The sequence below is a fragment of the Rhodamnia argentea genome, chromosome 2 (assembly GCF_020921035.1).
Source record: "Rhodamnia argentea isolate NSW1041297 chromosome 2, ASM2092103v1, whole genome shotgun sequence".
NCBI classification, from domain to species: Eukaryota; Viridiplantae; Streptophyta; class Magnoliopsida; order Myrtales; family Myrtaceae; genus Rhodamnia; species Rhodamnia argentea.
Window position 1 is genome coordinate 23253356 of NC_063151.1, and position 13343 is coordinate 23266698.

Consider the following 13343-nt stretch of genomic DNA (forward strand, 5'->3'; position numbering starts at 1 on the left):
GCACCACCAATGTCTGCATTCCCGAAGGCACACCTCTCTTCCAAGAAGATTCGCGACATGTCAAGCCTTGATAAGGTTACTCACTTTGCATAGAATAAAACACGTGTTGCGTCCAATATGAAAATTGTGATTGATAATAAAAGATCGATTTTCTTCTTGAGACCTAATTAGATTTTCATATATTTCTTTAGTTATTTTCTCAAGATTTTTCGTCATAGCATCAATAACTGCCTTTGGTTCAAGCGGATGGCCTGGCAAATAGACAACGACTCGTTTTCCTTTGTCGAGATACAATACATGCATGAAAGAGTGCCCAATTTCCCCTCTTTTGCAATCAATTTGAAAAAAAATTGATCCTTGTTTACCAACTATGCTGAATCTAGTTGGACGAAAATGAAGATTTGATTTGGGCGAGGATAAATTTGGGAAATAAAGTGACAATTTGCAAATCATGGTTGGGCGGCATGTGCAACTTGAAATGAAATAGAAAACGTGAGAATGATAATTATAGGCTGGTTTTTACTAGCATAATCATTTTTAGATGATTGTGATAAAATCAATATATCGTGAACCACATATTTTTAAAAAACTGGATCCGACAATAATTTTTAATTATTTGTTATAGTTTTTTGGCTTAAAACAGATTGTTAGTCTTACAATTATCCAAAAACTTTTACATAATCGATTTTCTTACTGGTTTTGAAAAAAGGTATTTAGTATAATGAGTGGGGTGGTTGAGAGTGATATTTGCAGTTTTCCTTTTTTTTCCGTTTTCTTTTTGGTTGATTTTGCTTCGAGAAAGAAGAGAAAAATGCGTGATTCGGTCGCCAGCCCAGAAGAAAATTCAGAACATGAGAAACGATGGAGTCAATTGATTCTTTACTAAAACTTGTGCAAGAACATTCGAGCTTTAGCCCACCAAATTTCAAGTTATGCTTGATTTTTTCAGCAAATAGAGTTCTATTTATCCAATCAAGTCGCTTCACAGCTGTTGCATTTCTACATGATCAATGCTCGATGTTTGCATTGATATGTCGTAAGATCCCATGTCCATACATGGCGGCATGTGGGCAGGTGGTGGTCGGAGACTCGTCTCTAAAGTCCCTCCATCCTTCACTATGAAGGCCGTGTCCATCCCCCAGCTCATGTGTCGGTCCAGATGACAATGCCAAAACCACACGCCTGTCCAAATCAAAACCACAAGATTAACGTTAAATGATGCGGTTCCGGACCAATGCTTCTAACAGATGATGCCTGCTGAGAGATAAAAGATATACGCACCGGGATTATTAGCAGTAAATCTTACTGCTAGCCAACCGTTTTTAGGGACCCCGAACGTGTTCACGTGGGGCGGGTCGACCAAGTTGTACGTCCTGGGATCCATCTTGCTGTCAAAGTTCCCGTGACCAGTTCCGACGACGTAGAAGTTGTGACCGTGCAAGTGCATGGGATGGTTCATGGAGCCTTTCAACACGTTTGTACCTTGGAAAACAATCTCCACCGTCTCATTGTAGTTCAGTACTTTTACTTTGGTCCCCTGGTACGTCATGTCAACACTATCCGGCAGGTCATCTCCCGTGAAATTATACATGGAAGGAGGCCAATCCGGGAAATCCGCTGTATAACTTCCACTAAGATTTCTGCCCAAGAAAATGCAACCCATTAATGAGAATTCCATGCACGTTCACTTATTGGTATCGAGAGTTTGAACCATGGAGAGATCGAGAGATCGAGATCGGAGAAAGGAGGGGACGATGTTACCTATAGTAGGCCGATAGCACATCCAGGGATGGGTTGACCCAACTAACGTTATTCAAGCTTGAGCCAAGTTTGTTGCCACTCACCGAAGTGCAAGAGCTATTGGGACAATAAATCTCACCCATGGACACGGTAATGAACATCTTCGTACTTACATCTCCTGGAACATCAACCGGATGATCCTCACTTGCCAAGCTTCTCAGCTGATTTGTAAATCTCAATGCGGCTCCAAAGTCCAAATAGAGAGGGAGTGTAGCGTTTGGAAAGACCGGTGGTGACGGCAAGCTATAGTTCCCTCTATATTGCAAGATGGCCGATCCGATGCTATGGTCGAATCCGGTGACTTCGGCGTCTTCGCTAGAGTATTGCCTCGTGGCAATGTAGTACCTTCCGAGAGGTTGGTTAGCCGTGAGCAGCACGTCCATGGTCTGTCCTGGACTTATCATGATGTAAGTCGTGACGATCGGCTTTACGTATCCTCCGTCCATCCCGACAACCGTCAGGTTGTGGTCGGCGATGGCAAAGAAGAGCTCAGCATTCATGACAGCGTTGACTATTCGAAGGAGATACGTCTTCCCGTAATCAACGTACCAATGATGCGTTGTTTCTGCACCGAGAATTTCGATCAACTTGTCAACCCTAATTTTATTAGTTGCATGAGACTTGTACGCTCACAGAGAAAAGAAGGGTTACCTAATTAGCAAAAGCGAGTCTACATAATTGATTTATCACGCAACACATTCTTATCAAGTGCTTGATATTCAATTTGACACATGCTTTGTAATTTGGAGCTTAGGGTGTAAGTTCTTGTAAAAGGGGAATATTGAGTCTTTGTAGTTCTTGGTGTGATTAAACTCTTTTAAACTCTTGATTGAAGTTGGTTAGTGAATTTCGTCGCCCCCTAGTTTTTTCCCTTCTCACGTAGAAAACGGCTTTTCCACGTAAATCTCGGTATCGCCATGTTCTTTGAATCCTCTTTCATTGCTTCCGTTGTGCTATTATGGTTGTTCAATGTTGGCTTGGTTGATTGGCTTCACATCTCACCTAGGTATGGAAGGCCTAACAATCTTGCATCAAACTAACTAGAAATGTCGCATTTTTTTTTCCCCACTTGAAATGCACTGAAACTAAGGTGAACTCAAAAGGCATTATTAAGAAAACACGCGTCAGGAGATTAAATATAAATTCTATTGATTTTCTATGTACCATTTTTTTTTTCGGTAACGCATGATCAATTATTTGAAAATTCGCAATGCTTTTTGATAAACATATGTTTAACACGTGATTTAAAGAAGACTTGTTAAGTTTGGAGGAAGTACCTTGGGAGCAAGTGCAAAAATCCCCAAGCTCGCCATTTATGGCGTAACCATCTGAATGTGGCAAATCAGTTCCATCTTTCATTGCCTCGTCCACCAATTCCTTCAAGTCCCCCGTGTACCAAGCAGCTGTTCATTTGGCCAAAGGACGGACGATATTAAATAACAAGGGTAATAAATTAAATTGAGCACGCTAAGAGAATGGTGACGCGACAAAAACCAAAAGAAAAAGCGAGACATATCTTATTTTTTAAGATAACTATAGTCTGCATTTGGAATGACAGAATAATTAGATGGGAAATCATGTCTTCATCTATCACTAAATCTCACAGTGTTATCAAGGCAAAATGTCCTGAGTTCAAATACTTTTCAGGCTCCTATTTGGCTCTCAAATTTCGCATTTCCACGGTTTAGGCTTAGGCAAAAGTCCGGTCTATGCCTGAGAGGAAGTGATAGAAGAATTATATATCAAACCGCGCTTTCTTTTATAACAGTTGGCAACGGTCCTGCAAAATCTCATATCGATTGAGGTTAGCCAGCTTAAACATCACGAATTATTATGAAAAGTCAATCGCAAACTCTTTCGACGTGAACGAAAAGACGAATCCTAGCTTGTACAATTTCGCGGCCCAGACTCGTTACGAGAATATCACAATCTTCTGAACCAAATTCAACATACGCGGCTTACCAGATCTGCCTTCTTGACATTACTAAAAGTCATAAAGAGCCTCGCATCAGTTGCCTTAGTGGGAACAAGTTACCCCAACCACAAGAAACTGCTCTACTTGTCCCAAACTATAGTGCAATGAAAAAATGACGAGAAGTCCGTAATTGCTAATTCATGTTGGGGTTATCTCCATTGTAAGGTTGCACGCGATTGCTTAACCAACTATAAAGCTGATTTTGTGCATATATGACATAGTTAGTTTCTCGTCTTTCGATAACTAGAGCACTAGATCATGTAGATAGTAGGAGATTGACTCACATACCGATCATGATAACCTTGTCGTCGTCGGGCTCTGGGAAGGGATATGACTTTCCCAATTCTGGCGAGATAACAATAGCACCATGAATCGTAGCTCGTGTCCAATCACTATGAGCGTGCCACCATAGAGTTCCTTCCTCATCGGAGAATATCACTTCGTACGTGAAGTTTGTTCCGGGTCCTATCACACATTGGGTGATGAACTCCGGTCCATCCGACCATGGGTTCCTTGGCTGCTTTACCCCATGCCTGCGTTAAAACATAGCTACTAGTCAAAATAACGCAATGTCCCCTTGAACGGAAGAACTACCTAATGAGGCTCAATTATGTATTCAGAGACACATTGCATCGTGTAGTCCGGGGACCATTTCCATCGAACTGATACTCCATCAGCCTGTCAAGTAGGCTCTTTTTAGCAACATATTCATCATATTTGCGCAACTTTCGACAGACCAAATGGCAAACAACGTGAGATTTTGTTGCTTGGTATTGTCTTGACCGTCGAGGAAAAGCAATCGGATGCACTAGTAGGTGCAACCTATGTCGAGGTAAACCCGGTAAATCTCAGAAGTAATTTTCAAAAGACCCCTGATAATCGGATGCTCATATGTACTTAAAAGTATAGAGTGACGAGCGGCGGTAAAAGTCTGATTGCTTGCATGGGAAGTTCGAAAGGGTAATTCTAAGTTGGTGCCACATAAAGGTATCTTGTTAGGCCTAATTCTAATCAAAATGTCAAGTTTAATGGGCACGGGCCAATTACAAAGCTTCATTTGTTCTTTTTCTTTTTTAATTTTAAAAAAAATTTCCTATAAATTACTCGAGACTCTAAATATATACATATACATATTCAAGTATGTATGTCGAACGAACTGGCTAGCTTGGATTTTGGAACTACGTGGGTACTTTCAAAGGCAAAGCTCCGCCACACAAATGAAGTCCATCCTGGAACCAGTCCCCAATTGAGTTGACCGTCGGGTGGTGTTATTAATCTTCGATCTTGTACCTAACTTTTTATTGACAAAACATCTATGTCCGATGAATCTAAAGTTGCCTGACTCTTTCCCCCTAATTATAGTCAAAAGAAAATGTAATTACACCGCCAAACAGTTTGACAATGGAATGAAAAGGTGCACATGGTCTTGGTTAAGCTCAGTGACTCCATGTCTTCTAATGAATGAAAAATTACATATTCAATGACATTAGAAGGCATTCCAATGGCAGATCCTTAGGGTCGGGACCGTTTTGCGTGCAATAATCTATCTGAGCCGATCCAAGTGATTGCACTAATCATGTTCTGTCCGAATGTATTTGAGCCTTCGAATCTTATGGTGGGGTTCACGTGAAGTCGGTCGTAACTTAAACCGGTCGGTGCAGGTGATTGGTTTCGTCGGGCCAGGCACGTAAATGTGGGGCTTTTGTCCAAAATATGGTAAAAGAAAAAAAAAACATTACCAATTTAAGGATTTTTGTAAAAATTTTATCGGTTTAGGGCATACTGTGCGCCTCCCAAAGAGGCGTACAACCTTTTTTTTCCTTTTTATACTTTTTTTTCCTTTTTATATTTATAATGACGTTTATTTATAAAGTATATATTTATACAACTCCGACGACGACGACGACGACACGGATGTAACTTGCGGGCTTGCAGCGCACAGGAGTCCTCGGGCAGTGGGTCGACGGAGGGCGGCGGGGCATGGCGGTGCGGTTGGGGGTTGTGAGTCCGCGGATCTCGGGTCGGCACAGCCCACCGGCGGAAGGATCATGAGTGATTCGTGGCTGGGTGGCAAAGACAAGGATAAACAGCGGGTCGACGGTTGGCTCGAGCTGTCGAACGAAGGGGTGGCACAGCGTCACGGCACCGCAGTGGAGCGGCGGCGAGAGCTGGTGTTGTGTCGCCGTGTTGCCGTGCCTCTATGGGAGGCGCACAAGGCTCCAGGCGCAAAACACCTTAAATTTTTTTTTTTTTACTTTCTTTTTCTTTTTGTAGCCACACAAAGCTCTTGCCGCCACCCCACTACGGTGTTGTGTCGCTGTGCCGCCCCTTTGTTCGACCACTCGAGCCAACCACCGCCCGAGGACTCCCGTGCACCGCAAGCCCGCGAGCCTCGTGCCGCCGCCGTGCCCGCGAGTTGCCTCCGTGTCATTGTCGTCATCGTTCGAGTTGTATAAATATATACGTTACAAATAAATGTTATTATAAATATAAAAAAATAAAAATGTATAAAATGTGCAGCAAAAAAAAAAAGAAAGTAAAAAAAAAATTAAGGTTGTGCGCCTGTAATAGAAGCGCACGTGCCCAAAATCGGTAAGATATTTACAAGAATACTTAAATTGGTAATCTTTTTTTTACCATATTTTGGAAAAAAAAAAAAAACCCCGTAAATGTGACACAGACAGGAAAAGGAAATGAAGGACAATGTGCATGTGCAATCAAATAGTCACACAAATTCGTGTATGTGTGTGTGTGTCTTTTTGTTTTATTTTTTTTTGTGGGGTCATTCGATGTCAGAACCAAGATGTTCCAATCTTAATTACCACAAGATTACGAGCCATTGCTTCGTCTCTTCAATCTTCTCATTTCTAGTTCAAATTTAGTGAACATCTTGGTTCTGAAATCAAGCCAAGATTACGAGCTATCGCATTTTTAATGATTCATCTGTTGTTCCAAGACGAGGAGGAGAGAATAAGCTTGAAGAGAACAATAAATTTCATCGACTAAAAGTCAAACTAAATCAAGCGAATGGCAGTAAGCGTCCTCTAAAAACAATGCAATTTAGCAGACGAAGGAGTGCAGACGCGACACTACTATACTTTGGACTTCCATGAAGAGAAAATTTAAAAAAGAAGAAGCTAATCAACAAGAAACAATCACCAAGACGGTCAAAGTACTGGATTATAAGAGAAGGAAGGCAAAGGAAGAATCGCTTACCAGTGAAGTGTGACCCCGTAATCTCCGTGGTTATGAACGTTCACGAACACTGTGTCCCCCTTCTGCACTTCAATTGTCGGCCCCGGGAAGCTGTCGTTCACCGTCATGATGCTCTTCGTCTCGCACAGCTTCGTCACGCTCGTCTCCTTCAACTGCACACCACCGAAGAGAAGAAATGACGATAAGCAACTCAGTCCGAATCACATTCCCGTGCATGAAACGGCGGCGACAATCGGGATTGAAAACTCACGATGAAGTCGTAGAAATGGACGTCGGCTCGAGCCATGCAAAGCAACTGGGCAACGAGGATGGCCCAAGATAAGAAGGGCCATGTCTTATGGCTGCTTATCAAAACCATTTTCTTTGCTTTTCTACGTGGAGAGAGATTTTGGACCATCGTGCCTGTTGTTTATAGCGCCTCGCCATCGCAATCAACCAAACCAAACGGTCGTCCCCCTAAAGCTGAAAGCTAAGATCGCATGTCTTATTCATCTTCCGGTCAACTTCTCCGACCGAAACTGTCGTTCCTTGCAGCTGAAAGGAGCTACGGGTGTGCTCTTTCATCACATCATAAAAGTTTGAAGAAGAAATAGTGATGGGGGAGTGTCAAAACCCAAGGTATGCAAACAGTGTAGAACTGATATCTGGTTTATCTGGTCTCACTTGAGATCTGTCGGTGCAAACTAATGTGTGTGTTAACATCAGAGAGAACCGGCGTTTGTTCCCTGAGATTAGTCTAGACGCTCAAGAAACCATCGCTAACTTCTTCAATTCTCCAAGAAACTTCGGTTAATAGGCGAGCCCATATGCACTATAGAGGTCAGTGGGGGTAATTGTCCAGAAAGTCTTAAACTTATTGCATTTTTTGCCAATTCAGTCTTAAACATTTTCACCTTTGGCCAATTGAGTCATTCCGATCAATTTTGGCTGAAAATCACCGATATAGGTGCTGGACATCCTACGTAGCACGGCTGGCAATGATGTGGATAATTTTTAGTGATATTTTAATTTTTGACTTTTTAAATTAATTTTTTCTTTTTTTTTTTCCTTTCTATTGTCACAACCGGTGAGGGTTCCCTGGCCCTTGCCAGCCGCTAGCCAAGGCAGCAACGCCTCGCCAACCTCGGGCGAGTGTTGCGGCCCTCGCCCGGCCTCGCGTAGATTTGGGTGAGGCCATCACGACCTTGCCCATGGCTGCGATTGCCGGCCCTTGCCGGCCATGAGAATAGAGAGGAAAAAACAAAGAAAATAAATAAAAAAAATTAAAAATATCAAAATTTTAAAATTTTATTAAATATTATCCATGTCGGCGCTAATCGAGCCACGTAAGATGACCGAAGTCCATGTCAACGATTTCAGGTTAAAATTGGCCGGATTGACTCAATTGGTCCAAAGTGAAAAGGTTTTGGGCTAAATAGGTAAAATTAAAAGATTTATGGGTGAATTAATAAAAAAAAATACAATAGAGTCAGTATATTTTGGACAATTTGTCCTAGGTGAATGTGTGCGTGTTTTTCCAAAGGCACATGTACCAATGGGCGTGGGCTGCTAATATTTAACATGGGGTCGGCACTCTTTCTGAACTTTGTCGAACTGGCAAGCGGACACAAATAAAAGTGGAGGACAAATTCACCAGAAGAGAACCCGATGGCACAATTTTTTTTTTATTACAGAAGAGAGGCTAATGGTCATTGTCGGCTATGATCCTAACCAGAGAATAATTGTCTTCATTGGAGTTGGAGTTTAATATATTTGATCAAGAACTACCCGAGAATCTAGCAGAAGCTTGTGAGGAATTACTCCATTCTTTTTTTTTTCTTTTTAATCTGATCTTATTCTATTCTATTTTATAAGTCATCGTGTGTGCCATGTGTATTGCGAAATCCTATTCCCTTTTCACAGGTGCCCACCTCAACTCCTCCCGAAGGTGCGGGTTCGTACCTCCCACCTCTCCCTTCTCAAGTGAGAAGAATAACCACTAGGGTAAACCCCCAGTGGTTTGAATTACTCCATTCCTTGAATGGAGTGTTTGTATACGTATTAATATTTATACATCTAAATTGTATTTATGTGTACATTGAATTTTGGAGGATAAGAAACGAAAAAGGAGAAGAGACCACAAGTTAGTCAAGTGGACCCAATTGACCGTTAAAGTGAAATGCCGTTTATGTTGCATGAAAAGGTGAACAGAATAAATGAGAATGATTTTGTTCCAAAAGGTGCAATCTAGAATAACTTAGGAGTGATCCTCAGAATATTAATGATACTAACACACTTATTTGCTTTGTTGCATTTCTAAATAGACCAAAAGACACTAACACTTCCAAACTTTGTTGAACATTTACATAGGCACTCATTAGCAAAGCCAGGTTGCGTTTGGTTGCCTATTTCTCAATCTTCTAGCATAGGTACTGTTGAACTTCAAGTGATTCCCAATTCCAATTAACACTCTCTCGTATATTTCAAGAAAGAGACACTCAACACCACCCACACACAAGACACTCTCACGTTAACTAGGGATGAGCATAGTTCCAAGTTTCAAAGTATGCATAGCAGATTCAAAATTCTAAAAATTGAAAAGTTGTTCCGACGGACAGTGAAACTTAGAACCTGTAACAAGCTTTTATGTTTTTTTTTTTTTTAGTTTGTGTCTTCGTGCGATCCCGTGTTATTTCATTGTGTCCGGTGACGAGCCGGAACCATTAGTCTACGCTTCTATTTTCGACAATATTTATGACCGAGACATTTACTTTGTTAATGTGTCTAAATAGGAGTTGTGGTCGATTGATTATAACAACAAATGATGACACATGTGATGATTTACCGCAATTGTTCAATTGAAAAATATAGGTGGAACCAGGATAGACCATGTAACCAAACTTGGAACCTGTAATAATGTAGGTTCTAGGATATGCTAAGTAGGTTCTAATTTCTAAAAAATAAAAAAAACATGCTCTAATGGATAGATTCTATATTTTAAATGAAATTTATACGGAATTTGAAACTGCTCGTCTTTAATACTCTATTTAAACTCTCTACTCACTGTACTCACTGCACACACCACCGTCATTGGATGCAGTGTTTTTGGGCATATGTACAAGTGGAGGAGGCTAGGCAATTTATATCTTGCATCCACCGACTCTCCAAACAAATTATCTCTGGCACAAGTAAGATTTCTTCTGTCTTCATGGTGGACAATCCACATCCGAGTAGGCTCCACTCAGATACTCATCCTCCACCTCATCAACACCATTTGCATCAGCCGCATCCGATAAAACGAAAATTGATGCAGAAGCAGCTGCAGCCGCAGAAGTGATGCAATAGCTGTTGGTTGTTTCAAACAGTTTTGTAACGTCGTTGATAGAAGGTGTCATCGCATCTAGCTACTTCAGGTCTTCGTAATAGATTTTGATTTGATATAAGAATTGATGAAGGAAAACTGGGTCTCTCTTTTATGTACATACAAATTGATACTCCGTGCGTACACACCTCAACAAGAAATTCTTCTCTCTTTCCATTTTCTGTCCTTTCTCTGTTGGGTTTTACCGGAAAATTGTCGAAAAGGTCATAAATCTTTTGCACTTTTGCCAATTCTATTTTAAACCTTTTAAGTTTGTCGATTCAATCCTAAACCTTTTCACCTTTTGCCGATTTAGTTCTAGTGGCCGGAAATTGCTTAATTGGATGCCGTTCATCCTATGTGACATCGCTAGTAATGGCGTGGACAATTGTTAATAATATTTTAATATATTTTTATTTTTTATTTTATTTCCTTTTTTGTTAACTTTTTCCTTTTTTTTTCATTTTCTTCTCCGCACTTGACCACCGTCGGCATCGGGTAGGGGCCGCCCTCGCCTAGTAGCCCATCGTCGACATTGAGCGAGGGCCGTTTGCATCACCTAGGCTGGCGAGGGCGGCTCCTTGCTAGATCTAGCGAGGGTCGTCCTTGCCAGGGGCTGACGAGGGTTGCCCTCACAAGGGCCAGCGGGGGCTTCCCTAGCCTGACGTTGGCAGTGATTGAGGGAGAAGAAGAAAGGGGAAAAAAAGAAAAAGGAAATAGAAAAAAGGAAAAAAAATTAAAAAAATTATTAAAAATTATTCACGTGAATACTGCGGGAGCCACATAGGATAGGTGGCGTCCACGTAAGTGATTTCCGACTAATATGATTGAACTGAAAAAAGTAAAAGTGTTTATGACTGAATTGGAAAACTTAAATTGTTTAGAACTGAATTAGCAAAAATACAAAATATGTAGAAGTTTTTTGACAATTTCCTTGGGTTTCACACATGATTTTTTTGTTTATGTTTCTTCTATAGTTTAGTGTAGAGTAAAGAGGAATGTCTATTGTATCTCGGATGATAGTCGCTAGAGTCTGTTGCATCGAGTTTCATATGTCGAGGGGCGGAACATCCTTAAAGGCAGTGCTTGCCCACCTAAAAAAAAATGGATCCTATTCTTATCTTCTCCAAAAAAAAAAAATCCAATAATCTTAAGGATAAGCCAAGCAAAGCTTCCTTCGATCGTTCTCTCTAACTTTGTCACGATGACGAAAGCTTGTGCGCTTTTTTTTTCTTTTGTACTTGGCCACAAAGATATATGTGCATGCTCCCATGTACGTGCTCAAACCTCTTTTATTTTCAGTGATAAATTTGTTCCTTGGAAATCCCATTTATTTACATAGCGAAAAAACTTTACAGGACGAGAGTTCACGAAATTCGAGACTCTCTTTATCAGCCTCTTTACTCAACTGAGGCCTGTACTTGTAAGTCAAAAGGAGGATGGACGTCGACTTGTCGGTCAATGTTGACCAAAACAACGGCACGTTTCGATATCTGATTAACAATTCTTTTGTTTCGCGTGGACCACCGCCCACTCATATTTTAGTCCCCCACGTGGATGTCAGAAACATATTTTCCGTACGTGTCCTTCCAAAGAAGACTTCCATGTAATGATCCGGAATAATAAACTCGAGATTTTTTATGAAAGGAACGGGCAAAAATAATGGTACAAAAAAAAAATAAAATGAGGGGCCATTGCTGATGGGCTGCGGGGCCAACTTCCCTCTAGGTATAGTCGCTGTCGGAAAGGGCGAAGGCCGATTACAACTGGCAGATCCTGGATAATAATAATAATAATAATAATAATAATAATAATAATAATGGTACAAAGTGCAACGAAACGCACAAGATACACGAGGCCCAACGATCAAATGCCTATGTCCACAACGAGAACAAAGCAATCTTTCACTGTAAGGGTGTAACGAGATATGATGAACGCCCTCGAGCTATCCTGAGTTCAAATCCGTTGGATACTGATTTTCGCTTAACCTGGGGGAAGCCCACTCACCCACATCATTTTGTTTCTTTTAATTTAGTTAGCATAAATCTTATATCTGTATATAGAGACCAAATCATGTCATAGGAGGAAGCTCAATGCAATAAGGAAACTTATGACCCATACATTAGGCTATGAAATATACCAAATTTCAAATCGTGCAGTTTGTTGTTTTGTCAGTTAGATACTTTTAGCTTCAAGTACCAGTCATGTCTCAACGTCTTTTAACATGCTTTATATAAAAAAGAAGAAGATAACTTGGAGGATGATACTATTTTCACATTCTATATGATCCACCCCATTTACGCTAGAAAGACAAAATAGCCCTCGATCATTCAATTGCAATTTAAAGTGGTGACCCCAGTTTTATTTCTTTCCTTTTTCTTACTTTTTCTAATTCTATGTGGGATTTAGTTACCAAAAAGCTAAAATTCTCATGTATATTAAAAGGCACTATATTTTTTAATTGTTAGTTCCATAAAAATTGTTAAGAGAAATTTTAAAGAAACCTCATTCTTTTCTACGTTGCCAATCAAATTTATGGATAAATTATCAAGTAGGATCTAGAAATAATTTAACTCATACAATTTTCTAGGGAAATCATTTATTTATAATTTTCACTTTTGTTGGGCACATCGCCATCAAATCCCATATGTATAATATATGCCGATCAGATGAAGCAAAAAAAAAAAAAAATTCTTTCAAGACTTTCCAAAATAAAATTATAATTACATTCTCCAACATGAAACTTTAAAGATGAAATTCAATTAAATCAAAACATTGCATAAAATATTTTTTAAAATGCCTGTGAATCACATTATTGTGATTAATAAAAATTAAATCCATCTATAAAGTGTTTATGAAAATATATCAAGATGTTTTGTCTTGCATAATACTTTTAGTGTACTCCTATATATTTCTATATCGTCTTACATATTTTGAGTAAAAATATCTCGCCAATTGTAAAGGAAAAAAGACAATCCTCTAATATAGTCAGTCAACGAAAAACATAATATA

The 13343-nt window shown here is 40.1% G+C and overlaps 1 protein-coding gene across 1 annotated transcript; it reads right to left on the minus strand.

Moving 5' to 3' along the window:
• Window positions 1-982: 982 nt before the first annotated feature.
• Window positions 983-7352, minus strand: LOC115733261 (laccase-14-like). The gene is made up of 7 exons (XM_048273924.1): window positions 7242-7352; window positions 6992-7143; window positions 4064-4308; window positions 3078-3203; window positions 1762-2365; window positions 1282-1640; window positions 983-1182 (listed from the first exon to the last, which is right to left on the minus strand). The coding sequence occupies exons 1-7, from the start codon at window positions 7347-7349 to the stop codon at window positions 983-985; spliced, it is 1794 nt and encodes a 597-aa protein (XP_048129881.1). The 5' UTR covers window positions 7350-7352.
• Between the last annotated feature and the right edge of the window lie 5991 nt (window positions 7353-13343).